The following is a 27975-nucleotide window of genomic DNA, read 5'->3' as shown; positions in this document are numbered from 1 at the left end:
TTTCTTTTTATTTTGTATGAATTACCTCCTCCTGAGATAGGTTTTCGTCCTTAGCTTCTCTTTCTGCTCACTTTCCTCTTGTATCTGTTTATTCAAGTCAGTCACATCTGTTATCAAATGGAATGTTGAAATAATTAGTTGCCTGTGTTAACACCCTTGGTGGGGTCAGTTAAACTTGGAGGGGAAGAAGCTGATAAACGATTCACTTTGGTTACTATCATTCATATAAAATTGCATCTGATGATGATTAAAAAAGAACCCAAGAGGGTTTCTGTTCTCTGTATTGTACAGTAGATGATGTGGCAGCGATCCCAACCAAATGTCAGTGCAGCAGGGCAAAAAAATTCCAGCTTTTAGTAGAAATTGTAGATGAGAGGTTGTTTGTTCTTTTTTTTCAAATGATGCATAAACAGGTTTTATCAGGTTTACAGAATAATGTGACTAAGAACACGTGGATTTCTGATCTAAGGTAAGTGTCTTGTTTGTGCCAGAAGGACAAAATGAAAGGAGGTTTGCTACAGGAATGAAAGGCGCTGAATTCTAGTGAGGCTACTGTATGTGCAGCTTTTAAAAAGCTGCAATTTTTGAAGCTTCAGCATAAAAGAATCTGTCGGTAGCTTCTAGTTGTAAAGTGCTACCTCCAGCCTTCCATGGTGATATTTCATGTCTGTAAACATGCGTGTGATGCATTTGGATGACTGGAATCCGGTTCCTATCGGAATTGGAATAAAAACCCCAACCTTGCACTGTGGTTTTGCTGGCTGTGCTGCTTTTTCACTGTCAGGAAGAGATGTCTTGTGACCCAAAAAAACCCCAACTAAAACCTTCTTTCCTGCCATAAGCTCTGAATTAGAAACTAGAACTTGTCTACAGAATGTTCTGAAAAGCAAAGTATGATTATTTAAAAATATTTAAATGATGAAGCATATTTTCTGCTATTACTAATATTACATTAGTAATTTTTTTTTCTAAAGTGCAAAGAAATTTAGTAAAATTATAGAACTTTAGTAAGATTCTGATTCAGTTTTCATCTTAATTAAGGGGAGACTTTACACCATCTTAATTTGGGTCAAGCCCTGGATCTTGTGAAGCCCATTCGCTTGCCCTAATGCGCTGACACTTACTGTTTTATTTGAACAAACCATGACTTTGGTTCAAGATAAATGTTGATGGAAAAGAAGCTATGGTTGCTGTGCTTCGCTAAATTGAATGAGTATAATTTTATATCTTTCAGACTTTTCTCTGACTTCTTTCTCCCACACTCCTTACCCATCAAATTTGAGTGAAGTACATTGATGTTATGCCAAGAAATATTTGTACTTTAAAAATTTTCCTTGCTTTCTTTAGCTCCTAGCATATTTTCCCTTCATTTTTGCTGTTAGAATTTTACATACTGTTTTTAGCAAATTGAAGTAAATTAAATTGAGGGGAATGATACCTTAAGCTTGCTGAATCTAGTGCTTGATTCAGAAGCAAGTACAGCAAGAATTCTCTGTCAAGCTGTCTCTTAGTTATCTGGCAATACCTTTCTTCAAGTAATAAAATGTCTTTAGCACTTGAACAACATGTTTATACTTGAGTTTTAAGATCTATTCTGTATCAAAAATTCTTTTATTTGAGTGACGTGGCTGCTGTCTAGCAAGCTGCCTGTCGCTGCTTTGAATTTAACAAATTTTAATGTTGAAGAAAGGTATTATTGCTTCCTTATGATTTAGAGAAAAGCCCCAAATGTTGTTTTTATGAACCTGAACCAAGCCAGGCTGCAGAATGTGAAATTGAGAGCATTTGTAGGGCTCTGCTGTCACTTGCATAGTTTGCCATGGAGCATCATGAATTCTACTTATAGAAGCTGTACAGAGGAGGCTGGGGCCAGATTCTGGTACCTTCTCTATGCTGAGAAACAGTTTATTTCAGGAGTAGTTCCTGGAATAAAGGGCTTCTTACTAATGGTTAAAATAGTATTTTCCAGGTGGGTATTTGCCTCTGTTGGCGATGAGGTGGAAGGGCACCGATCTGCCTCTGCTTCTGACCTCTCCGATATTAAGGCATGCGAAAGTCTTATAGTTGAGAAGAAACACACTTTATTTTTCCAACTGTATTCTAAAAATGGAAGTGGGATTGAGTTGAACCAGTGTTATTGATTCATAATAATGCATTTTGCGTCCAAGAATCCATCAACATTCAATGTAACGCAACTGAGAAGTGCCCAAAGCAAAGTGTTTCCTTCCTCTTAATATTGTAATGACAAAATAATTACATGATTTTCACTAGTAAGTGTGGTGATATTATATATGGGTTAATTATTTAAAGGATAAAAATTATTATACAGCACATACCACACTCATGGCTGCCTGCTGAGGATTATTTTAAAACACAAGTATATGCATATTGGGTATAACTGCTAGGTGCTATACAAACCTGAAATAGGATTTCTGCCAAGAAATAGGCACGCTTGAAATGAAAACATAATTACTGTATTTAGCCTTTACATTGGATAGAAATTTTTAATGAAAGAAGAAACAATTGGCCAAGAAAAAAAGACAGAACCTGAAAAGCTTTAAAAACAATAATTGGGGGGAAAACCTGGGTTCAAAAGCTGAAAAATGGTATGTTCCGTTGTATGTTTTAAAAGGCAATTGCTGAATATTCCAGACAAAAATAGGGGGAGAAGGAAAAGTGAGAATACAACAATGGCACAACCAAATCTCCTTACTCATATCCAATGGAAATATTTCTCTTTAAGCCCATTGAGATGAAAATTCAGAATAGATAGCTACACATCTGTGTTTGACAACCAAGAAATGAATGAAAAAAGAAAATTATTATTTTAGAACTATATTTATTAAAGCGCTTTTAATTCCATACATATGCATACACTTTTCCAGCTCCTCTCTTTTTAGTCTTTTTCCTCTTGGTACTTCTTCCCTGGTTATCCCATTGCATTGTAGCTCCTGTTCTCATTGTTCAGGTAAGTGGTGAGGCAGGAGCAATTAAAGGGAAATAATATCATCAATGTGTCTCTCCGATCATTCTCCACACACCCATGTAGCTCCCAGAGCTTTGGGGATGGTGTGTTTAATGTTCACTGCTGGTTTTGACTGGCACAACGTGAAAAACCGCAGCTCTTCTCAATCTCCCGAGGCATCTACGATCACAGATTTCTTAGTAAATGAGGAACCGAGGGACCAAGAGTGCTGCTTCCAAATAGATTGAGATATAGTTTCCCAACATCGTTGCAGAAATGTATTGCGTTGTTGTAGTTGTGGAATAGAAGTAATAAACTGTTACTCCGCTTTGTGAAATGCAAATGGGTTTGTATGATGTTTCTCAGTAATGCAACATGCGTATTTTCCTACTTAATAAGCGATGACAATATGTTAATTGTAACTATTTTGCAATCCCTTAGGTGGCTATAATAGCGGGGAATTTTGAGCTCGCTGAATATATCAAGAATCACAGGGAAGCTGATATTGGTAAGCAAAATATTTACAGACACTGCAAATAAGTTATACGTGCTTAAGCCATGATTTTGCAAAGACGTTAAATCTGATTCTACGTGAGGGCTGATGACAGTATTGTTTCAGGGAGATTTTAGAAGGAACTTTTCTGTTTAAAATAAAAATAGAGAACAAGCTGAAATGTTTTCAAAATATGCTCTGAAAATGTAAATTTGCTAAGTAATGGGAAAGACTGGTAGATGCTTGATAAGTATAAATTTGACAGTTTGTAACAGATTCAATACACACTCACATACCTGGAAGAGCCAAATTGGCTTTTGCAGGATGTTTTGGCATCAGCCTGAAGCAATTCTCAAGTAGGAATAATTGATCAGAAGAAGAAGATAAAGAAAGAGGCTTCTTTGCAATTAAATGAATATGTGGCAGAAACTGTCTATCCATATCCAGAAAACCGTTTCCTCCCAGTTTGGCGTGTGGCACTGGGTGAAGGCTGGTAACAGGCATTACAGGCTCTTGATAAGAAACCTTAAGGCTTTTAAAAGTTCTTTTTCCATGGAGAAGTTTTGCCATTAAAGTTAGAACCAGTTTGATAAAAGTGATTTCTAATACAGTTTAATTAAAATGAATCAAAATGCTTTAATTCAAGTTAATTAAAGTTCCTCAGGAATGTCCTGAAGTTGAACAGAAAAAGGCATTCCTTTTGAAGCAGGAGGGGTTTCTATTAGTCATCTGCACTGATTTAACTCAGTGGTGCAAATCTATGGCTCTATAATATTTAACTTCTGTGGAAAACTAGGCCAGCTCGCCTGAAACTTTAGGACTGTGAATAAGATCTCTGTTCCATTTCCCTTCCTGATTGTGTGTGATCTGCAGGGATATAGTTAAAAATTCCCTGCACTTCCATACATTCAACTGTTTGCAGTATGTGTTGGGGAAACTGAGGAAACATTGTTTAGATTCAAATGTTCCCTTCATTTCTGCCGTGTAAGTTCTTGATATTTTGGCTTGTGTGTAGAGTCAGTGCAGAACAAGTACTGCACATAGACAATACATAGCATTACATTTTATGTGTCTCTGAATGGGGTTTTTCCTCTTAAAATAGCTGTGTACGTTAAAATTAAAAAAACAGTAAATGAGTTGCTGGTATTAATTATGTTGGGACAAGTTGCTGGTATTGATTAATTATGAGTAACTGTAAAGTAAAAGTAACACTTAGAGTATGCTTGCAATAGCCTCTTAACCTGGTTTGCATGAAACCACTGATGTTGATATTATCAGTTTTTGGACTGAGCAGTTCTGCGCTGCTTTTCCTTTCCCTTGCTGAGTGTGGGGTCCAAGTTATGTTAATATGTGAGAGAAATTGGAATTGAGTTATGAAGTAGGTGGATGAGGATCAGTGCTGGAAACAAGAGGTGGCCACGCAGCGGAGGCTTCGGGCAGAACTTATTGCTGAAAGTCAAAACTTTCTGTTGGATTTGGTGGTTTCTACAAAAACAGTTAGAAAATACACTCTGTGGGAAGATTCTCAAAATTTTGCTGATGCCTTAACTTTTCCACTGAAAACCAGAAATATTGATGCTTCCGTGATTTACTTGCACTTTTTGCAAGGTGCTGGTGGACTGAACACAACTATTTAAATGGGGAGATTTGTCTTAAAGAATAAGCATTATGTGACGTTGTTTTCTCCCAGCTAATTTAATTTACCCGGACATTTGTCCCTTAGGATTTATTACTAAAAAAAATAAAATAAGTGAAGTCATCAAAATGTCTGTTGCTGGGAATGTTTCCCAGTTGAAAAAATATAAAATAATAAAAAAAAAAAATATCAAAGAACAGTATCTTAAGCAGAAAACCTGAGAGCCAGTGTGATGATGAACATGCAGAATAATGTCAGCATTTAAACTTCAACAAGTTGGCTTTTCTTTTTTTTTTTTTTCTTATTTGTCTGGTTATTCACTATATTCATGTAGTTTTGGATGTATTCCAACATATATCATTTGAGTAATGTACCTTCTTAGAGCCCAGAGGCAACAGAGTGGGCAGGAATAGCAAAGAGCTTGAGAAGTATCCTCATGAATAAGGACAGATTGTACTATGAAATCTCTTGAGAAATGTTTCATCTTTCATCCCCCAGAAAGTGTATTGTTGGTTAGATATTGAATTTTGATATTGAACCGGTCCATTAAACCTTGCTATTATTTTAGGCTCATTTAATAATTTTAATTACTTTATATTGTGTAATTATTTTAGACTCATTTAATAAGAAATAAGTTATAACCATGGGAAATTTTTTGCAATATGTGCAGCTTTGGCTGGGTCTCTTTTTTTCTGTCAAGGTTTAAGCTGGCAGATGATGAGCTGGTCAATCATTTCATAGTAAGCTACTCAATGATATTCATGATTATTTGCAGTAGCATTCATTGGGAGGAGAGGCTGGTTTGGGAAAAACTCCACATTGCTCTAGATTCACTGCAAAAAACTCCATAATTCTTGGAAGATTTCTGATTTTTAGCGATCTTCATACACAGTATTGTTTGCTAGAGATGCTTTTTGAATGAGAGCCTAAGATACAGCTAAGTAATATAAGTAGCAATGCTATTTTTTTTTCAAAAGAATCTAGCTACTTTCCTGGGTATGTTGTGTTAAGGATGGGAAAATTTTAACTGGTAGTAGTGACTGGAGGTTGGACCTAACTTAGTAGTTTCAAGAGCAGTATTTTGTCTGGTGACAGAAACATGTTTTTACATTTGTCAAATAGCAGTATCTGAAATATGAAAAATAATATTTGCCTGAAATCTCTACAGTGTCCGTGTCCATCTGTTTTGACATGTGCTAATTAACTTTTTATTCTTAGATAATTTTGTTGTCCCAAACTATTGCAGTAGGAAGTCGCTTGTACTTTGGATGCAGAATGTATTATGTGGGTGTCTTCCAGTTTGTCAGTAGTCACAAAGCTGTTTCAAGTAACGTTGCCAAAACTGCAATTAGAAGGATTTAACAGTAATGTAACGCGGGTGATTCATGGTCCTGTGCCGCGCGTTGCGGTGCTGGAGCTGCTTTGTTCGGGGGCAGAGATCGTCGCTCAACCTTTCCGTGCAACGAGGGAATTGCTGAGGAAAGGGATGAGTCTGCATGGTGCTGACAGCCAGAGCACTAAATCTCAATGAACTGGTCCACAAGAGCTCCAGAAAAACAAATTTATATGCCTAAGTGCTGGATATATCACTTATTATCTATTACATCTTTGCCTGCCAATTATATTTCATTGTCATTTAGAGTAGAATGCCATTATAAGCTATACGCAAAGTCTGGGATTGTTCAGTTTAGGAAAGGCTGAATTGTATGTCTTCAAGGAAGTGTTTATATATGTATATATTTATATATATATGTATTTATTTTCTCCTTGGCCTGGATCTATGCCAGATTATAATGCCAAAACTATCCCTGTTGATGAAGATGATGGAGAAGCAGCTCGGGTGGGAAATGACCAGGGTATCCTTGAGCAGTAGAAAATCCTAATTTACAGCAGAACTACTAAATTTTTGTTCTGCAGATCAAATCCCATGGAGATTTTTCCTCCTTTTTATTTTTATTTAATTGTAAAGCGAATGTGTTTAGCCAGAGAGATGAAGTCTGTCTGGTTTCCTGTTATAGAAGCAAAATGCATTGAAGTTTGTGTCCAGAACAGAAGATGTAGGTGCCATTGGCAACCTGAGTAATCCAAGGAGTCCCGACCTGGTCACCTGAGGAAAAGAAAGAGGAGATTTTGCTGATAAGATTTCTCAGCTACATAAAAATGTGCTATAGAGGCCATTCAGTTGGCCAAGCTGGGTGTATTTCAAGAGAAACAAGGTCATTTAGGGTTTCAAAACCATCAGGAGGGGGCAGAGCTGGTAGAAGCTCAGCAGCATGTTGGCTGAGGAGCATGTCCCACGATGGTCCTACCTACCCGCCTATCTTCACATTGTTTCTTCAGTCTGAACAGCCTGGTTTCTCCCACACCCTCATTCTGGATGGGTGCAGCTCTGTCTCTTGGGTAATTTCACAAAGAAGCTCATGACAAAATGAGGGGTGAGACCCACAATCCCAATGCGCTGACTCTTCTCGTGACTCTGGTTTACAGCGAGTAAACGTTCTGGTGAGATTGCACTTTGAGCCTTTATATTCCTTTTTGGCTGGAAGCCCTTGTGTCTCTCAGCAAAGTGGAGTTTTGTGGAACCTGCTTCCGCGTAGCTGCAATACAAACATAAAAATCTGTTAGTTATTTTGTCTTATTAAGAAAAATTGACCTTTCCCTCTGAACATTCAAGACTGCGTGGGTTCCCTCACACGTGCTCCCCCTTCTTCTATCTGCAAGTGACTTCTTCCCTGCCTTTCCCACCATCAATTGCCCATCAATCTTTCCACCTCAGGTAACACATTAGTTGTCTGGGTGACCGGTTTGTTGAAACCTCAGCATGAAAAGTATTTAGCGCAGATTTTTTTTTCTTAACTTGGTGTTGCCATCTTCAGAAGCAAACTGAGAAAAAAAGCCTTGCAAACCATTCCTGTGGCTTAGTACAATAAAAGCCACCTTGCTGTCATTAACAGGAAAAGTTCACCTTAGTCTTATTTCAGTCAAGGTTAATGCAATTTTGTAAGACCAAATCAAACATAAAAGATAAAGGATTCAGAGAAGAGGGAAAAAGAATATCAGTAAAGGGTTGAAAAGAGGATCCGGATTTCCTTGTATTTATTTCTTTTATGAGGTTCTAAACATAAAGGAATTCCTTTTATTTTCCCTTGACAGATGTTTGAAAGGTGAATGAATATTACAGTATCATTTAAAAAGTAATCCTATTTGAAACAAATTAAAATAATATTTTTCATAAAGCAAGAAAACCTATTACCATAAGGTACTTAGAAACTTGTTTTACAAGCTGTATGAAATACTTAGTATAGCTTCTCAGATTATTTCAATTCATCATACCCCCAAATTAGTTTTTCTGAGGAATAATAACAACATCAAAGCAGCTTATTTTAATTATCACTTATTTTGAAAGTCTTTGGAACCCAGAAGTGTCTTGCAGGTCAGTGACTGTTGTTCTTCTTCTGCTTTGAGGAAGACATTACATATTCTCCTGATGTACAGCACAGCAGCTATACATCTTTAAAGTAATAATAATAATATCCCTTTTTAAACTTTGTTTTTTTAAAACTCGCTATAGCGTATTTGTAATTTATTTAACTTCATGCATTTATTTATTGCAAACTAAGAGGAAGTAATGGATTAAAAGATGTGATGAACAGGAAAGTTAATCCCTGATTGTTTTCATCCAGCCTGCAGCTGTCTGTGAGTAAATGAGCACAGCAGATTTAGGAAGCATTTGCTATACAGAATTTACTATGGCTTCTATAGGATGGAGGTACAAAACCCAATCATATATGTAAGAATATCGAAGCTTTCATTAGATACAGATACGCAGATATTAAGTAGGTTGCAAGCCGATAATCCTTTGACTCGGATAACCTATTTTTAAATGTCTTTTTGCCTTGGTTCTTTGTGATGAGATGAATTTTCAGATGGATTAAATGACATGGGTTGTTCTTCCTCAAGTGAACAAGGTTTGTTTTATACTGTGCATCTTGTCCTTCAGCAGCTCGGAAGCGATAGGGTTCTTTTGTTTGATTATTTTTGTTTCCTTTTTTGCTTTTGATAAAATGAAACACATGGAGCTGGTGTGTGAGTTTTTGGTAGTTGATTAGCAGACTAACTAATACTTGGATACTGTTGCTAGGCTTCAAGTCAGAGTTCCTGTATTCTCTATAATTATGCCAAGATATGTGTTTGTGATGGTTTGTCTGTGCTTTCACACAGATATTTTTTCTTTCTTTCTTTCTTTTTTTAAATATTGAAAGTCTGCTAACGTGGTAGGCTTACCCTTTAAAATATACCTATTCCACACTGGGCAATTGCTTTTAAATAAGACGTGTTTAAGTATGAGTAAAAGTATTTATTCTTATTGGAAATTTGAATGTAAACATTTTAAGAAATACGCATTTTATTGTGGAATAAGCGAAACAGGTCTTTCAAAAGACAAGGGTATTAGTTGGTTTGTGGTAAAACTGCTTTTCTAACCCATTTTCTTTAATTAGATCAGAGTGATTGAGGTCAGCATTCTTGCTTTTTCAGCTGCAAGTGTTTTTATTAAATGCTAGCCAGCCCAATGAATATTCTGGTTGTTTACTTACCTATTTCAGTTTCGGGAACCATGTAGTAATTTTGATTTCCAGAAATCAAATGCCTGCAGAATACTTCTCAAGTTAGGAGAAATCATATTGAGAAAGGCAGAAGCAGAAACAAGAAAAGGCAGTAAATCAAAAGACTTAAAAATCTACACAACTGTCAGCAGCATGCGATGACTTGTTCTATATTTATCACGTTACTTAATAGAAGCAAAAGGGACACAAGCACATGTTATATATAGCCTGTGTGTTTGTCATTTGAATGTGAAAAATATTAACCTGTTTCATATGCAAGTGGGCATTTTAATGAGGAAAAAGCATGATATTAGTTTAATCAAGGTGGCAAAGACACCAAGATCTTAATTGCTGACATTTTAAATGCATTTTGTTTGGTAGATTGTCATAGTCCTATGTTCCCTTTTGCAGTTTCTTTAAAACACCTCTGCGAAATGAATAATTGTTTCTCATAGGAAAAAACCAGTTACATTAATGACTTTTAAGCTGGGTTACAACCAAACGAATATTGATTGGTATGAAGTAAATTTGTTGCTGTTATTTTTCTGTTTTCCTCTGAAGGGTTGTGAGGAACAGGGCGTCATGTGCTCAGTCTTGCGATGTGGTAGTGAACAAATTGGAAAACTGGGAATTGTGGTCTGTTAATGTAATTACATACCAAAATGTAGGACAGAGCTTGAAAAAACCTACAGTAGTTTTCTTTTTCGCTTTGATCACACGTAATTTTTTTTTCTTTCTGTGAGTTATTACAGAATTGTGCAGTAACTAGTTTGGTTGCAAAGTTTAATCTTTCAGAAGCTGGTTATTCTTTTGGCCTTTGACCCTTGGTGTATTCTGCGCATATCATGTGAAAGTGCATGTGAAGTCTTGCAGGTTTATGTAGTGCATGGTCATTGCCTGTGATTTCTTAGGCTTACTCTAAATTGCCCAGGGAGGTGGTGGATGCCCCATCCCTGGAGACATCCCAGGCCAGGCTGGACGGGGCTCTGAGCAACCTGAGCTGGTGAAGATGTCCCTGCTCATGGCAGGGGGGGCACTAGGGGAGCTTTGAAGGTCCCTTCACAACCCAAACTGCTCAATGATTCTATGATCTTCAGTGCCTTTGAGTTAGTTTTGGTCTTGGGAAGAACTCTGTGGTCTGAACAGTGGGTGCAGGTCATGCAGGACTCACTGACTTATTCCCATCTTCTTTCTGGAGGTGTTTGAGATGTTTGGAAGGGTGGCAAAGGGAGAGGGGAAAGGAAGGGTGAGAACTGGTCCATGTTTGGTTCTTGCTCCAATCTTCATGCTCAGACCCACATGGCTGGAAGTGTTTCTAGGGCCTCCAGCTCCCACTTCCCCCAAATCTGGCTTCTAGCTGCTCCATAGTCCACTCATTTCTCACCTTCTCTGCTCCATCTAGGCTGGGACCTGTATATCCCGTGGCTGGGAGCTCTGCTTTTGTTTTGGTGTTGTTCCAGTTATCAGAGTGAGGTTTCATCAGGGAGCAGGGTCAGTTACCTTCCCCAAGCCCTTTAAAGGCTGGGTGTGCCCTAAGGCATGGTCCTTTCACTGGGATTGCCTTTTTTTGTTCCTTTATTTATTTATTGTTCAATATCTTTCCCTGGCTTGCACTGCTGAGGTTGTATCCAAGGGAGCAGAGTCAGAGGCTGTGTACAGAACTAGTGCAAATCACTGAATTAAAAAGCGAAATAAAGCTGTAGAGCATAATCAGTAGGAATAAAAATATTTGTGTATACGAGGGATAGTTGCTCTGACTGGAGACAAAAAACGAATGTATTTTTGTATATCAAACAGGTTATCAAATGAATAAGATTAGGCTGAGGGGATGTGAAAATAAAGTAGTACTTCTGAGTTTATATGGGATCTGAAATTTGTTTAGTTTTGCAGGGCATAAATGATAAAACTGGAAGAGGTTTATGCGATCATGCTGTCTGACCTTCTCCCTAGTGCAGATTGCAGAATTTATAATAATACCTGCTTGAACTGGATTATAACTAGAAAAAAACATTTTGTCTTGTTAAACACCTTCAATAATGTAAATGGGATTTGCAAAATTGTATCTTAGTCTTGCTGTCTGATGGTTTTAGATCCATTTGTTAATTGTCCTAGTGTTGATTACCCCATCTTTAAACAGATGTATCTTGTTTCTAATATCAGCTTGTCGGGCTGTAACATCTGAACCCTGAGTATTGCTGGGTCTTCTCAGCTCTACTGCATCTCTGCCCACGTTTCTCTTCTAAATCCACTCCTTTCTTAGCGACAAGGAGCTGATCTCAGCTGTTAGAGAGGTAAAACTTGAATGGAGATTTAAACAGAATGTAAGACACTATCATGGACTTATTGCATTTTGTTCCTATTTCTGCTAACTTTTCTCAGGGTCCACTAAAATCTGTATACTGAGACTTTGTGTAATTGTGCTTTTTTTGAGAGATGGCATGCCCTTTGGCAGTCTGTGATCAGTGTGTTTCAATTGTGATATATATAGGTCTCTGTTTAATAAAACAGAAGGGTTTGAATGGCAATATCAGAAAATTAAAAGTCCTGCACCTTGTATGATAAGTCATGGGAGCCTTGAATGCAGGTGGAAGATATGAAACAGCCCAACAAGGGGTAATACAGAGAAAAAATGTTTGAAGCATCTCCCAGAGAATTGTAGTGTTCCTGAAAAGCTGATGTATTTTCTTAAATCGTTTTTCAACATGAACCTCAAGAGCTCTCGAAGGTTGTGACAAACGCTATGTGGGATTTCAAGCGGTGAAGCCAGGTTAAAAATAGGGGCAGGACAAATTGAGAAATGGATGTGTGCAGAATCCCGTGGATTTCTGGTTCTCCCATTTACAATGGTGAGAACACAGGAAAAGGAGATAAAGGACATGAAATAAATGCTAGAGTTTAAAAAAAGAAAAAAAAGAGGACAAAATAGAGATGGACAAGAATAGTCAGGTAAGAAAATACCTGTGTTTCCCAAAGTAAAAACAAAAGGGGGGAGAGGGGGGATAAGAAACTCTCAATGCTCTCAATGTAATGTAGGTCTTTATGCTGAGCACTTCATCAAAAGCCTTTTTATGCACCCAATTTCCTTTATATAATTAAGCTACCAGTAGAGTACAAAGTGAAGACTAATGACGCAAGGGTGGATTTGTAACTTCTAAATATGTGGATTTTTATGTGCCAGGGTATATCTCAATTGCCACGTTATTGAAAATAATTAGGTTTGATATAACTCCCATTTGGGGAGAGGAGCATCATCCATGGACTAATTGGATTTGGATTAGGATAGCCTTCCAAATACAGGAGCAACTTGATTACATTGTGAACCATATAAAACACGTATTTATATGAATGAAAAACTTTGTGTGACTATAAAACTAAGTATTTGTAAGAGCACAGTGATTGCAATAGTTTTCTTTTAGGTTGGTTCAAATAACCTTTTTAAGTCAGGCTTTTCAGTAACAGATAATATCCTCCATTTGGAACAGATTTATTACAATTCAGTGACTCCCTTACTTGGAACTCCTCTTTCTTTTATGCTAAATTTATATTTGTATAATTTTTAACAGCTAAACTTACTGGTTTTCTTCCAAGCTAGATCAGACATCAAAATTAAGTTGATGTTATGTTTTCCATTTAATATACAATGGTTTGGCAATTTACTTTAAGAACTGAGACTTCACTGTAGTAATTTGTTTTGAATATCTCATGAATAATCTGATTTTCATAACAAGGTATTTGTGTCAGAATTTTAGTGAAAATTGATCTTGCAATATACAGTCTCTTTAAAAGGGAATAATATCCTCCTAAAAGACCATTTGTTGTCAAATTATAGATGAGGCTTGATAAAGGGACAGGCTTTGAAGCACACTGCTTTGTAATGAGTGTAATATTTCACACCGTACTTCACACTGTTCACAATATTTCACGCTGTTGCTGTTACTCCATTTATATCTCAATCTCCTGGGCTATCACACCGTGGAAGATATCTCTCTTCAGACTAAACACTTTTCTGAGTATTTAAATCAGATTTTCTTAGCATCTTGGACAGAGTTTCCAGGAAGTCCAAGACCATTGAGACTACTTGAACCTTTTCCATCTCTCCCTCTCTATTTTAATTAACTTGTATTTGGAGATTTTTTCTTTTTGCCTCTTTGGTTTCATTGCCAGATGTCTACTTCATTGACACAAAAATATGGTTTAGATGATTCTTCTGTATTTTGCAGCCCTAAGGGTGGCTGGATCAGAAGGATGTCGTCTTTACTGGTTTCCATGGTTCTCCCCAGTTGCAGCGGTGGTCCTAGAGGGTGTGTACATTGTTTGTTACCCTGACTGGTTTTTAAGGATATTGGAGAAATAATTGCTTTGGAGTTATTTGGCTTTGTGTGTTTTAAGGAACAGTTGAAAATGTAAATTATTTCCAAGCATAGTAATATGCGACAGAATTTATGGATGGCACATGTTGTTAAGGAATGAGAATTTTAACTTCTTCGGTTTCCAAGTTAACTAATTAGATAAAATTTTCTTTACTAGCCTTTGTAAACCAATTTTTGTACAGGGATGGACATTTTCCATCTGCACAGCTGCAAGTACCAGACTGGGCTGTGCTCTCCAGTTCTTCCAGTCTGCCCAGTATAGTTTACATGCCCTGGGAATCCTACAGGTGTACATCAACATTTTATCAGACAATCTCTATTCTGTTCTATTTTTTTTTTCCTTATCCTTTCTATGTCTGTCTTGACAATTTCATATGCAGGTTTTGAAGTCGAAAGACTATTTTCTGCTCCATTTTCTAAGTAATGTTGCTGAAATAATTGTTTAGAATTTCTCATAAAAGACAGAATTGTGATGCCATCTTGATTCAGAAGAGGTTGCAGAGTAAATACTCTCCGGCAGAGTGGCTATAATTGGGTGAAATCCATGCTGAATGGAAACAACAAAAGATTTATTGAATTGAAGAGGCAGGAAGATTTACAGCGTTAAGATTGTATTATTTGTATGTGTGTAGGAGTATCTCTGGTTTTCTGTTGATTATATATTTCTACCAACTCCAGCAGACTAGGACTTCAGTACCCTGGTAAAGATACCATCTTAAAGCTACCATCCTAGCTGTTTGGCTTTTAGAAATAAGGAAATAATGAAAAGAAAATGTCTGGACTTTATTCCTCCTCCTGAAGTATTCTCTTATGAAAATAATAAAAAAAAATTACATGATAAATTGCCATTCTCTAGATATAATCTTTTGTATTAGAACACTTGCTACTGGGGAAACAGCTGCTTACGTCTCTTTGGAACATCTGAGATAGCAAAATCTAACATAAATTCCGTGATGTGTTTTCAATGTGCCTTATCAAATCTATAATTTAGCACAAATGATTTCTTTATCCGGAAGAAATTATTTGTTGCTGCTGAAAAAGACCTTCCAAGTGCAGAGTGTCATTTTGCTGCCTTGTCCTTTGACTTTATCTTTCCTTTTCTTTTTTGGATCTAACACCGAGCCACTAATACCTGTAGCACTTGTGGAATTGCAAGCACCAAGGTGCATGTGTACCTTGACCTCAGGGATTTTAGCAGCCTAAAATGAATGTTTTATGTGTGTTACTTGCCCTCTTCCTCCATGTCCCACTTATGTGAGTGGTCCTGCAGAGACGAGAGTCCCTGTAGCCCATATCCCACAAAGACACGCTGTTTGTTCAGATTTATCTTTATCCATCTTTTGAGGGCTAAGCTTTTTATTTTGGGTCAAAGCATGGCTTATCTTGCCAGCTTCATTAACACTCTTGAGAGTGCCAGGTGCTAAAGAGCTCTATTTTTGCTGTGCAGATGAAGTGTGTCTAGTTTCTTGTGGCCTATTTTTACATATTTCTTCATTCTGTGACTTGGAAAAGCTGTGAAGGGAACAAAGAGTTCGCGAATAGCCAGGGAAAACTGCTATGATATTATTACAGGAAAATAAAGGGGAGGGCATATCTGTGAGATTCCATTTCTGAGAGGGCATGGGATTAAAATTAAAGGCAGAAAATGGTGCATATAAAACCAAATAAAATAAAAAGTGGAATAGCACATTTTGTTAGCTATATTTCATCGGTCAATAGACTATTTCCATATAATTCTATGAAAAATCCTTTTAGGTCTCTGAATAAAGGATTCTTAAGTACCAGGGGCTGAGGAATTTTCTCCCTCATCCACAGGTGTTCCAGGGCATTCTTATTTAGCATTCAGTATTAAGCAGTTATCTGCAGAAAGTGAGGAGGTGCTGAGGAACCTGATGACTCTTTTTCTCCAGAGGAAGAGGGACATGATCTATTGGGGGTGTCTGCTTAAAGCCAGTGGTCCCGTCTTAAAAATGGTCAACTGGGCTGTAGGGAGCTTGAGGGAGGAGAGGAGATGCTCTGTTCCACAGAGGGCAAGGACTGGGATCTTGCTCTGCAACAGAATCACAGAATCCTTTTGGTTGGAAGAGACCCTCAAGATCATCGAGTCCAACCATTAACCCACCCCTGTCACTACCCCACGTACCTGAGAACCTCATCTCTGCATCTCTTCAACCCCTCCAGGGTTGATGACTCCAGCATTGCCCTGAGCAGCCTGTTCCAATGCCCCACAGCCCTTTGGGGAAGAAATTGTTCCCCAGATGCAACCTCAATCTCCCCTGGCGCAACTTGAGGCCATTTCCTCTGCTCCTGGCGCTTGTTCCTGGGGAGCAGAGCCCGCCCCCCCCGGCTCCAAGCTCCTTTCAGGCAGTTCAGAGATCAGAAGGTCTCCCCTCAGCTCCTGTTCTCCAGCTGAACCCCCAGGTCCCTCAGCTGCTCCATCACACTTGTGCTCCAGCCCCTCACCAGCTGCATTACCCTTCTCTGAATCAAGTTCAAATACGGTTGATACTTATGGAATGACTTGCAGCGTAGCGGTAAGGCAAAAGTTCCTAAGACTAAGCTAACCAACCCATTTTGGTCTTCCACGTAGATCCTTTGGACTTTTGGACACTCTTCTTGTCCCCCAGCTCTCTCTGGTTGATCTATATGAGATGCCGTGGTTGAGTACCAGGAGTTGAGTGCCTCAGACAGCGCTCTCCACGTGTCTCAGTGTTGTATTTGCTTTTTACTACAGCACCGTGACTCCAAGTGTATCTGTGACTTTTGAAGGCAATCTCAAAGATTTTCTGCATGTGCTCAGAGGCAGCAGCTGGGAAACCACTTGAACTGAAAGGCACAGAGCTAAGCTTTGTGCTAAACCCTGTTCAACATCAGAAAGCCTCCAGGCAAGCGGGTTGTCAGCGTAGGTTGGTGCTGTACTAACGTATTGATATGGTGTCAGTCGGGCTTGAGGAATGGTTTGAAAGAGCTCGTGTGTCTGCCCAGCAATACAAAGTCAGTTTGTGATCTGCTGGAACATCCTGAGTCTTTTCTTCAGCATCACTACTATGTACTCACATCCTGTCCTGGATTTGTCTAATTGCCAATTCCACCCTAAATAAGGGGTTTATAATTTTTTCAGCTGATTGCACCTTACCTGTTTTAGATAATTTTTCCATTTAATCATGATTACTGTCATGTTTCTTTTCTTCATTGTCACCTTTCCTAATTTTTCTTTTGCTTTTGTCAGTGCCAGCTTTTCTGTTCTATATTGTGCCCCTGTGCTCTCCCAGTTCTGTGCCTTGGTTATTCAACTTCTATTCCCCCATAAGATACAACCCTTTGGTGTTTGAGGAAGCTGCTAAGGTTTCTGCATGTTGACTTTTCCTTTCCCACAATGATTTTATGTGAAACTCTAAGATTATTGGGATAAAGAAAGTACTTTCTTTGCCTCTTGTCCTAAAAAAGAGCTAGGCTGAATTTCAGCCTTCTGCAGGGAAATCTGCATTTTTTCAGAGCTTGAATGATGCAAAATTAAAACTCTCTCTGTTTATCACACCACTACATGCACAGCAGTTGCGCGGAACAGTGGTAAATTCTGAAAGTAATATATGAAGTACTCAAACTTCAAGTATAGCGAGTGCGGTGGTATCTTATATACTGCTGTGTAGCAACCGCTGGCAGATCTGCTGTGGTTTATGATGGCATTGGGCTGCCAGCAAAGGATTAATAGTTTAACCTGCCTCCAAGAAAAGATTGCATTAGGACAAATAAGAAATTACAAGCAGTTGTAAAATATGTTGTTGGCCTAAGATTGGATTTCTGAACTTCCATGTTCTACAAGTTCTGTGACATTTGGTTTGGAGTTTAGGAATTAAAAATAGCTACAAGCCATCCCAAGAGCTTGCTGCCATTCTTCCTTTCTAATCTGTACTTAGGACAGCGTAGGTTTTTTTGCTTATGAGTCATTAGCATAACAATGTTTATTCAGATGTCTTTGTAAACGACAGATGCACATTCTTACATGTGAAGTTAACCAAGACAGAAGAAAAATATAAGAACTGGTCTGACATTCTTTATTCCAGCTAAATGAAAGAAAACTTACATTACTTAGATTCCTAATATACAGGGTGTTTCAAAAGGTGGACCAAATTTCAAAGATACAGTGATTTCAAATTGGGTCCATAGTTTTCATTGTATTTATTGACTAAAACTTGGAACTGGTCTGCTTCCAAAGCTGATGGAGGTTTCTCTCCATGTGCCTGCGCTAAAGGATGATGATGATGATATATTTTTATATATATTTATATATATATATATATATATATATATATATATATATATATGTATGTATTTTTAACTAAGAGAAGATCTAGTTGAGTCAAAATCCCTGTGGGTTATCAGGGCTTGTCATCCTTCTGTGGAGTACAGGTTATTATCTTAGAAAGTACATTTGAAAAGTTATTTGCCAGCAGAAATTTTATGCCATTAAGCATGATTTTTGGCATGTCCAGAGATTTGGAGGGAGTAGCGCTTAATAAGATCATTTAGATGGTGGACTTAAGTATGTGACATTTGCAAACAGAATTTGGGATTTGTTTGTTGATTTACTTTGATTTTCTTATTAAAAAAATAGAATTGTCTGAAAGCTAGTTTAGGGTTTCCCCCTTTTTGGACCATCAGCCTCTTCGAGGCAAATAATAGGAAGTTCAAAGAATGGAGAGCTTGTTATTAAGCCTGGGGTGTTGCCAGTGGTTCGGAGAACGGGGTCCCTGCGTGGCGGGATGCTCTGGTCACCATGGTGACAGTGCTTTGATTGGAACGCTGTGGTCCAGCATCCTGCAGCATCCCGCAGGCTGGTCCCCGGGAATTGCTCTGCCCTGAACTTGCCTCTTTGCAAATCAGGCAGTTCTTCTGTTTATTTTTCTGCAGTTTCTTCTGCGGCAGCTGATGAGGGAAATAGTTCAATCGATGGGGGAAGTTTTTCTGGTGTCTAAACACTGTTATGCAAGTGACAAATCGTGTTCTGCATTAAAGAAGTGTAAATCTGGGTAAAATCCACAGAAATTATTAGGGATTTGGACCAGTGCCTTATCTTAGGGTGTGTTTGGGTTTCCTCTTGAAGAAGAAAAAAGACAAAATCTTTTAAGTCTTTTTCTTGCAGCTGGTGGACTTGTCCTGTGCCATCTGAAAAATGTCTACACAGATTAAAAAAACCTGCTTCACTTCTAAGTGAAAAAATGGAGTAAGTTGTGAGTAAAGAGTTGTTTAAAACCAAAGATTCCCCATTTAGTTATAGTTAGTATTTAGTAACAGCACGTTCTTGACATCCGAAGATAAAACTGTAGCGTGCTTCTGATATCCAAATGTTTGTACTGATGCAGTGCTATATGCAAATTAAAAGCTAAAATAATTTGATTAATACTGGGTTCATGTACAATAGCAGTTATGCTGGTTTCAGAAACAGCAGGTTACACTGACATAAGCTTTGTGTCTGGCTTTTATAGATTACACCAGCATATGGCTTAGGCACTGTTACCATCCCTAACACAACAGGCTCTAATTTTAGAATGTCCTTTACTGGTTACAGCTAAATTATTTTTGTCATATACTTCTGGTTTTTGGGTTTTTCTTTTGGGAAAAGTAAAGGGTTTTTTTGTTTGGGGTGTTTTAACAATCACGCTGAAGTCCATTAAGCTTTGTGGAAACTAGAAACAAAAAGGAAAACAATGAGTCATTAAAATACATGTTGTGGAGGATTAAATTCTCTCTTCTGGTTGAATCACTTCCAGGCAATAAGGAAAAGTCAGCCAAGTATCACATCATGTTAAAGAAGTCTCAGATTTTTGGCAAGATATATATATTTCTTTTCTTGGTAAATACTCTTGAGATTTGACTTTGGGAAAACCAAAGTCATCTCGGCTCCATGAGGGGTGCCTGTGAGGGACTGGGCACGCAGGGTGTCCTGATACTGGGTGGCACTGGTGTATTATGGAGTCATTTGACCATCAGTGAACAGCACTGGTAAAATATGGTGTGTTCCTTAACTTATGTTGGAGTCCTTGTCACCCAAGATCAGCATTTTCCTGAGCTGTTTAAAACTATCTAAAGAAGCAAAATATTCAAGTCCAGAAATTTGTTTCCTGGGGTGTCAGGCTGGTACACACTCATTAGAGATCATCAGCAATTAAGTAGCAGTCTGTGACTTAACTCCCTTATACAGTTCTGTAGATGTAGAGTTAGAAGAAATGGGGTTTAGTCATGACAATCCACATATACTCTGACCATTTTTGTTTCATGATAGGGCCATTACATTTATAATTATCCCATAAAAGCTACAGGGTGTCCTTTTCATATAGCTTTCATATTTCTGGGTTAAATAACATTTTATAGGTTGCTTATGTCTGACGTGGCAAGATGTGTTTAAAATGATAAAATCCAGATCAGTAATTAAACTTCTTTATCATTGGATAAAGAGTATTTTCTGCCAATCTGAATGTCATTCAATTGCATAAAACTGAATGCGCAGAGTCAAGATTTACACATGTATAAAATAAAACCATGGAGGGCTACCCCCTCCCCCCTTTTTTTTTTCTGCAGACATATAGAAAAATCAGTGCAATTAGCACTTGAAACCAAAGTCATATCTCTATTGATACTTAAGATTTTTACCTTTCAACATAGACAAAACTGAAAATGCGTGAAGAGAAATACAACTGAACTAGAGGAAAATGAGCTGCTAATATAGTGTTTTATGTCAGTGCTGTTTTCAACCATGTAAAAATTATGTGAATATCCTAAGACACCAGACAAATTCTTAGTGAAACAGTATTGCATCTTGAATTTTAGGTGGAGGTGATTCTTGGTCTTTATTGGTCTGATTTTCTTCTTTGTCAACAGCATATTTTTCTCATTTTACCTGGAATATGTGAATTCTTTTTGGTTTTGTCTTAGGCTTTCCGACAGCCCAATATATTTCTGAAAGAACTGCAAAAATATATGACCTTAATAGATTTATTTTTTGCAACCTGGAGTGAGGAAAATGTTTTATTTTACACTTTCTAATTTTATGGCTACGACAAGAATACTTTGTCATAATTTGTCATTCTGTAATTTGATGAGATTGGGCCTAGGGCTGCCAACAGAACTTTTGGGTCCAACCAGTTGTTGAAACAAATAACTAGTTGATTCAACCTAAGGTTTTTTTCCATTTAAAATGTCTTTTATGAAAAACAGCCATCAGTTTCCATCGAATTCCAAGCTATTTTGCTGTGTATAATCTGTGGGGAAAAAACTGTGCTGCCCAAATACAAACAGCACAATGATTGTCCTTAAAACCAGAAGGGTTAAAGCTATTAAACTCTGATATAGAACATTAATGTGTGGATTTTACACCTGCCTGAGTGTCTGGCGATGGTAATAAATTCAGACACATGGAAATACTTCATACTATAAGGTTTATGTACATTTCATGGAAAACTTGTCCAGCGTAGTTTGTATAAACTTGCAAATATTACACATGCCTCTGCTATTCACATTAGCTTGTAAGTAATGGTGTATAACTTCTTAATGGCTACTGGGCTTTTAGTTACTCAGTGTGACTGTGGAATTAATTTATTCTTTCTGATCTTAATTTTTGCTGTTGTTTACTCCTATAGATAATAAAATAATCATAAACCATGGTGTAAGGTAATTGCCATTGAATCTTACTATTGATAATGAAGATGGTGACAATGGTAACTTCTTCCCTCCTTGGAAAACTGTTTTACAGAACGTTAAATTTGTTTTTATGCTTGACTATTCTCTATCTGAAATTTCATGGTTAGATAAAGAATAAATATAGCTGTAGTCAGCGCTACAGTAAACACAGGCTTTTAATCATTACAAAAGAAAAAGTCAGATTTTCTCACTTATGTGCCAAAAAACCCCCAAGTATTGAGAGGGTGTGAGAATCTACTTGAATATAAATAAAGCAAGTTCCTTTTCAAGGCATGGGCAGAGGTCAGTGCTTTTGCCATCACGACAGAAACAGACCCATTTTCAGGGTAATTTGCCCCAAACACCCGCAGCCCCGGGCCTGGGTTGTGATGGTTTGTGTGGGTCCTACCCGAGTCCCCAGACTCGCGGTGTGGAGGAGCATCAGGAGTTTGGAGCAGGTTGTGAATGATCCTCGTTCTCAAGCACTTCCCCTTGATTTGCATTGGATTCCGAGCTGCTTAACCACTGGTAGATTATTTCGATTTTCCTGGTGAATAATGCATGAGGGTATAGAAGTGGATGTTCCTTGGCTGAGTGGGCTGCAGATGAAGTGTGTCAGCTCCTCTGCAGCACTAATGTGCATTTTTTTTCTCAGGTTAAAGCTGTAGAGAACCTAGAGATGCTTTTTTTGGATAACTCCTACAAATGCCAAAATATTGGCAATGTTTGCTTTCCCTCTTTTCCATTTGAATACCTGTTATCACAATGAAGAAGTCAGTTGCCAGTTTTCATGACGAGCTTGTTTTCCTTGGGACTCCCCTTCAAGATTTCAATGGTACCTTGTTGAATCTGCTGCTTAAGCTTCTGGAAAACTTTCAGGAACAGGTTTTCTTTTTGTTCTTTTTTCTTTGTTTAATTATTTTTCTGCCACTAAGGTTAATTTGATTTATAGACTCACAACACTGATTCCTTCTTACACCTCCTTCTTACTCTGTAGTATGTGCTCAAGGGATAACGGGAGTATCATTTACTGCACAAGCGACCTTGAGAACAGATACATGCAATTCTCTATAATATAATATATATGTGATGTTTCATATAGGTAGAGCTAAACACATCGAATGCTGCAATAATTGAAGCAACACTTAAACCCACTCATGATTTATTTAGCAGGGAAGCCTCTTCAAATTTTTCTCTTATTCATTTACTACGGGGCATTTGAGTATCTCAATATACACCCGTTTCAGTCCCTGGGGCAGGCAGATCTTTCGTCCTTTTCCAGCATGTTAGAAAATATCCTTTATATTCCAGAATGCTAGAAAATTAAAGCACAGCTGGTGTTCTTGTTTGCCTGTGGTTAGGCTTATAATTGTGGCGCATCTATTCAAAATCAGAATTTGATCCCTAAAGTATCAAAACTCTGATACTTGTGGGTCATTCTAAACAAAATATTTAATTGGACTGGACAAATGTGAAATATGGAAACTTCCAGGGGTGTATCTGACATGCAAGTGGTGTTCAAAATCGAAGTCCTGTGGGATTGTGGTTAGAAAGAAATTCCTAAAATATGGAATCATGCGACTGAACAAAATAGTCTTTCAAAACACAACCTTTCGAAACTTTCCAAATGTATCAATATCCCTTGAATTTACAGACACCAAGACATGAATTGTGGATAATTATATTGTAAAATAATGTTTAGAAAGTAAACTGAGTGTGATACTTCATAAAAGATTGAAACGCACATGAAATAGTAGAAGTTGTATAGTAAACAAGGCAGAGTTGTGCAAATATTTAAAAGCAGACTTGGGTCAACAGCTGTGATAACAGAATTCTATAAATACTCAAAACCAGTCCTGTGAGTATTTTGTGGACTTTTTATAGTATTTGATGTAAAGATGCTGAAAACTGCAGACGAAAGATTTGGCAGGAATGCACATTCTTAGAAGGGTTAGTTTTTTACTAGTATCTTGTTGTACAATACGAATTCTCATAATACAACCGAAGAATAATAGAGAGGAAAAAGAGAAAAAATATTTTGAGAAATGTCATTTAAGTTTGAAATAATTGCAAAACATGCTATGAAAGCAATTTTCCAGAAAGATAAATGATCTTTTTGTGATGGTGATTCTGCGGTTCCAATGCTGCTGGGGCAGGGAGGGGAGTCATTTTGGTGTCTTGTCCACCACTGCAGCAAGTGGTCCCCGACTTTCTCATTAATCCAGGTGTATCGCTAAGATATTCCAGGCTTCCAAACCTTGTGTCACCTCCTTTGCCGCCCTTAATCACATTTAACATTCTTCATTAACTTGCATTACCTCGTTTTCGTCTCGTTTCATGTGCAAAGTGGCAGAGATAGCGGAGTAGGAGAAACTAAGAGAAGCTACAGCTGGCTTCCCCATCTCAAAATGTTCATTTTGCTTTTCCATTTTCAAATCATGCCATCAGAAGAGCTTTGCTTCCATAAGCTTCTGCTTTCAAATTTTCCCCCTTAAAATCCAATTCTGACTCCTAACTTCTTTTTGATGTTGCCTTCGCTCCCTGCCCTTCTTAAAGGATCCTGCTTCCCATATCCAAGTAGAAGTCCCTGGAATCTGTTTCTGTCAGGTAAGGGTTAAACCACGGTAATTTTTCTGTTTTGGGGCAACAGTAGCAAGGTCTGATTTTGGTACTCTTATTCCTGGTGAAGGAATATCAGGGAACCACAGAGGTGTTTTAGGAGCATAGCTTTCCCATAAGGAAAGACTTCATGGACCCATTTGCTGTTGTCTTGAGCTGGTTTAAATTAGTGGTAGATCAAGAGGGTCTTTCTTAAAGATTTTGGGCTCCAGATGACACTGAACTCCATAGATGGGTGGAATAAAGTATTTTTAGTGTAAGATGTTCTTCATTGTGACTAATAGAATAATCTCTTCTTAGTATGTTTTATACTATGTCCATGTATATAAAAACATACATATAAGCAATGATTAAACGCTGTATTATCCCCCGTTAGTGTGTCAAACAGAATTCTGGGGTACTGTATTTTCTTGAGACGTTTGAGAGTAACACTTTCATATTTTAAAAGTATGAATACAGATAGTTTTGTTTTTTTTTTACAGGTTCTTTTAAGAGAATGATTATTTCTTAGTGTATGATATATGTGACTTGCTGTTAGTATATTGGTATTTTAATGTGGTTTACAATTCAGTTGTTAATAGGAAGACTCCAAATTTCATTGAACAATGTAGGTTGGAATTTTTTTAAGTATTAAAAATATAGTTGCTTAATTTTTCTTTAAAGGCAACAGAATTTGGGCATAGAGGTCCTTTTGAAGATCTTAACTTTAGAATGCAATTGAGACAATGGACTTGATGCTGCCCTGAGGTTTGCAAGGTGTCTGCATGAGCCGTGCAGAATTCCAGGGGCTCTGCAAAGTAGGAGATGGTTGTAGAATGTATGAGCTCAAATTTACCTGATTTATTCATGTAAAAAGTTTATCAAGAACAGTTTAAACAGGGAACGCCTATAGAAGGGGCTCTTGTAGTCTTGTCTGTTTATCTGGATATATGAATATCCATTTTTTTATGGTGCAGTGACAGAAGCCATTTTAGAGTAATTCTCAACATAAAATGCTTCAAATACTTTAGTAAATGAACAACAAATCTTAGATTTTTCAGTGTCCTTAGTATTATCAGAAGTATAAAGGGAATGTTGAACATACTTTATTGTTGTTTTAGGTGTATTTGCTTGTGCTCCTCTGTCGCTTTAACTGTACTTTATCTCTTTGTGCATCTGAGTTTCAGAAATGAGCGTGACTAATAGTTTGATATTGAATCAAAGGAATTATTTCCAGAACTTAAATACATGTTAGAGCAAGACAAGGCAAGGCTAAAAGCCAGATAAGCTTCTTTTAAAATCAGTAGGGATGAATTAACCAATACTTTCTCCATCAAGAGTGTTAAGACATAACTCACATCGTTTGTTTTCTTAAATACTTGCACGGTATGTTTTGGAGGAATAAATAATATGGGAAAGCTGTTGTATTATAGTAGAATTTGCTTCTGTATTGTGGAGAAAGTTTGAAGTCAGTTAAACTCCTGGTGAGAGACATTCACTTAGAATAAATTTCATTACTATCAGTTGCCACTGTTATGTCTCAAAGGAAAAAAGGAAATACAAACACAAAACCACAAAACAAAACATAAACCAACCAACCCAAAACAAACCCCCAAGCCCCCAAACATTACTGAGTGTGTACTTACACGTTTCTATAGGAAATTGTCAAGACATAGATTCTGTTAGATTGGCATTTATGAAGACCAGCAGTGCCTGGTATCGATGGGTTTGACAGCTTTGACCCACTTAGAGCTGTTTAAGGAATTTGCAATAACACTTTTTTTTGTTTTGTAGGAGACTTCAATGACAGAAAGTCAAAATTTTGATGAAATGTTTCAATTTAGCGAACTTCTGAAATCCTGTGCAGTGGCTACTCCTTTATTTATAAAGTTGTTCCCTGTGCCTGGAAACTTGACATTGAATCTCCAATCTGCCATCATTTGCTCATTCTTAATCTCATTGGAGAAAAGAGAACTATCTTTTTCAAGCGTGTTTTATGTTAGTTAAGCTGAAGTGGTAATATGAACGTTTTAAGCCTTTCCCCTGGGCCCTAGCTAAAATATAGGAAGTTTTCAATGCAGTTTCGTTAGGTTTTGTTTTTCTTGGTTTAAAGTTAGAACGTAGTGGCTTTGGAGAATTTTTTTAAACAAAAAATTGTATTCGAACTATGTTAGAACTGGGATTACAGGTTGTCAGAATCAAATCGTGCTGCGTTTTCTACCATGGTTACAGTCTTTGTAATGAAATGTATAGATGTACTGTGTTCTGTTGTTACGAGAAGTTGGAAATTATCTTGAGGACTGCTTAGTTCTGCTCAGTTTGGTGACATTTTCTGTTCTTGTCAGAATCTGCCATGACAATTGCTTAACAAGGAACTAAAATCTCCTGGGCTCCTAATTCCACTTCATCTTTATCTGATAAAATGTTCATAAACACACAGCATGGAGCGTGATCTTATATCTATTAAAAGTGCCCTGAAAGCTGATCTAGTTCTTAAAACTATGAATGTGCAACTGAAGAGGAATTTATCCCAAGTATTTTTGGAATTTATACAAAGTATTGAAAACCAAAATGCCCAAATGGGTTACAAAACCAATAAACAAGACTACTAATCATGGTTCTGCTAATGTGTCTCTCTTCAGCAGCTTTGAGCTGATGCAGACTCGACTTAACTGATAATTTAGATGTTCCCTAAGCCCAGCAAACTCTTCCATAGGTCCTCCCTGTTCCAGGAGGCACAGCGTGGCCAAACTGTCCCCATCATCCAGCCATCCCCTACTGATGCAATGAGAAGCCCCATTGGGGAGCTCTGGTTTAATTAGTGCTGCTTTGAGGCAGCCCCAAAACGAAGGAGCACGGAACTTGCCTTAAGTCGATTTTGTACAGTTCTTTTCAGTGCTCATATGACAAAAATGGTAATAAATTAAAGAAGATGAGCCTTTCAGAAGGTAATGAAGGCATAGTTTCATAACTAAAGCATTTGAGTGACTGGGACCACTAAGGCTGGATAGTCACAAATCCTGTTTGGTTATTGAAAGCAAGTGACAACTTTCCAGAAACGGCTTCAAAGCTGTTTTCTGCCTTCTGTATTTTCAGAAGCTCCTCGCTTTGTATGAGGAAGGTTACACCAGGACACATCTTCTGATATCGTATGTCATTATGAAGTGCACCCATCACATTGCATCAGCATTGAAATTAACACTGCTCAGATCATGTCTTTTCCTTACATTAAAGCTTAATGACAAAAAATTGAAGTTGTGCAACGAGAACAAATGGTTTCCTGCTAGTCTGCTTTCTGTGGCTGATTTCAGCAGCGGGGGTAAATAGAGATGGAAACATTTCATCTTTGCTGTGATTAGCAATCCTAATGAACAGTTATGAAAATCCAGAGCCTTTGTAATACCCTTTATAACCTCCTTGGTGTTTTATTCTTAAAAATTTAGCCGGAGAAACTCAATTTGTTAAAGAATCTGGTGTAGTACAACAGCTCGTTGAATCTTGTTTTTCCAGCTCACTGTCTTCCTGCAGCATTTTGTTGGGATGTTCATGTTCTCTTTAACCCTCCATCTCTCAAACATTTCCAGGTTCTCCCAGGAGAGGTTTTCGCATTCCAGTGCCCCTCATTGGCAACA

At 37.6% G+C, this 27975-nt stretch overlaps 1 protein-coding gene across 4 annotated transcripts in view; it reads left to right on the top strand.

Annotated features, from left to right (window-relative positions):
* The window catches only part of SHANK2 (SH3 and multiple ankyrin repeat domains 2), a 315788-nt gene that overhangs the window by 69123 nt on the left and 218690 nt on the right, over nt 1-27975 (top strand). For 2 of the 4 annotated variants that reach the window (XM_065065546.1, XM_065065547.1), the window contains exons 13-14: nt 3407-3473; nt 24302-24352. In XM_065065546.1, the coding sequence (XP_064921618.1) occupies nt 3407-3473; nt 24302-24352 (118 nt within the window). The remainder of the gene's footprint in view (nt 1-3406; nt 3474-24301; nt 24353-27975) is intronic. The other 2 variants (XM_065065548.1, XM_065065550.1) reach the window with 1 other exon arrangement.

This window comes from Columba livia, chromosome 5 (assembly GCF_036013475.1).
Source record: "Columba livia isolate bColLiv1 breed racing homer chromosome 5, bColLiv1.pat.W.v2, whole genome shotgun sequence".
NCBI classification, from domain to species: domain Eukaryota; kingdom Metazoa; phylum Chordata; class Aves; order Columbiformes; family Columbidae; genus Columba; species Columba livia.
Note: the sequence above shows the minus strand (reverse complement) of the source record. Positions and strands in the feature narration are given on the sequence as shown.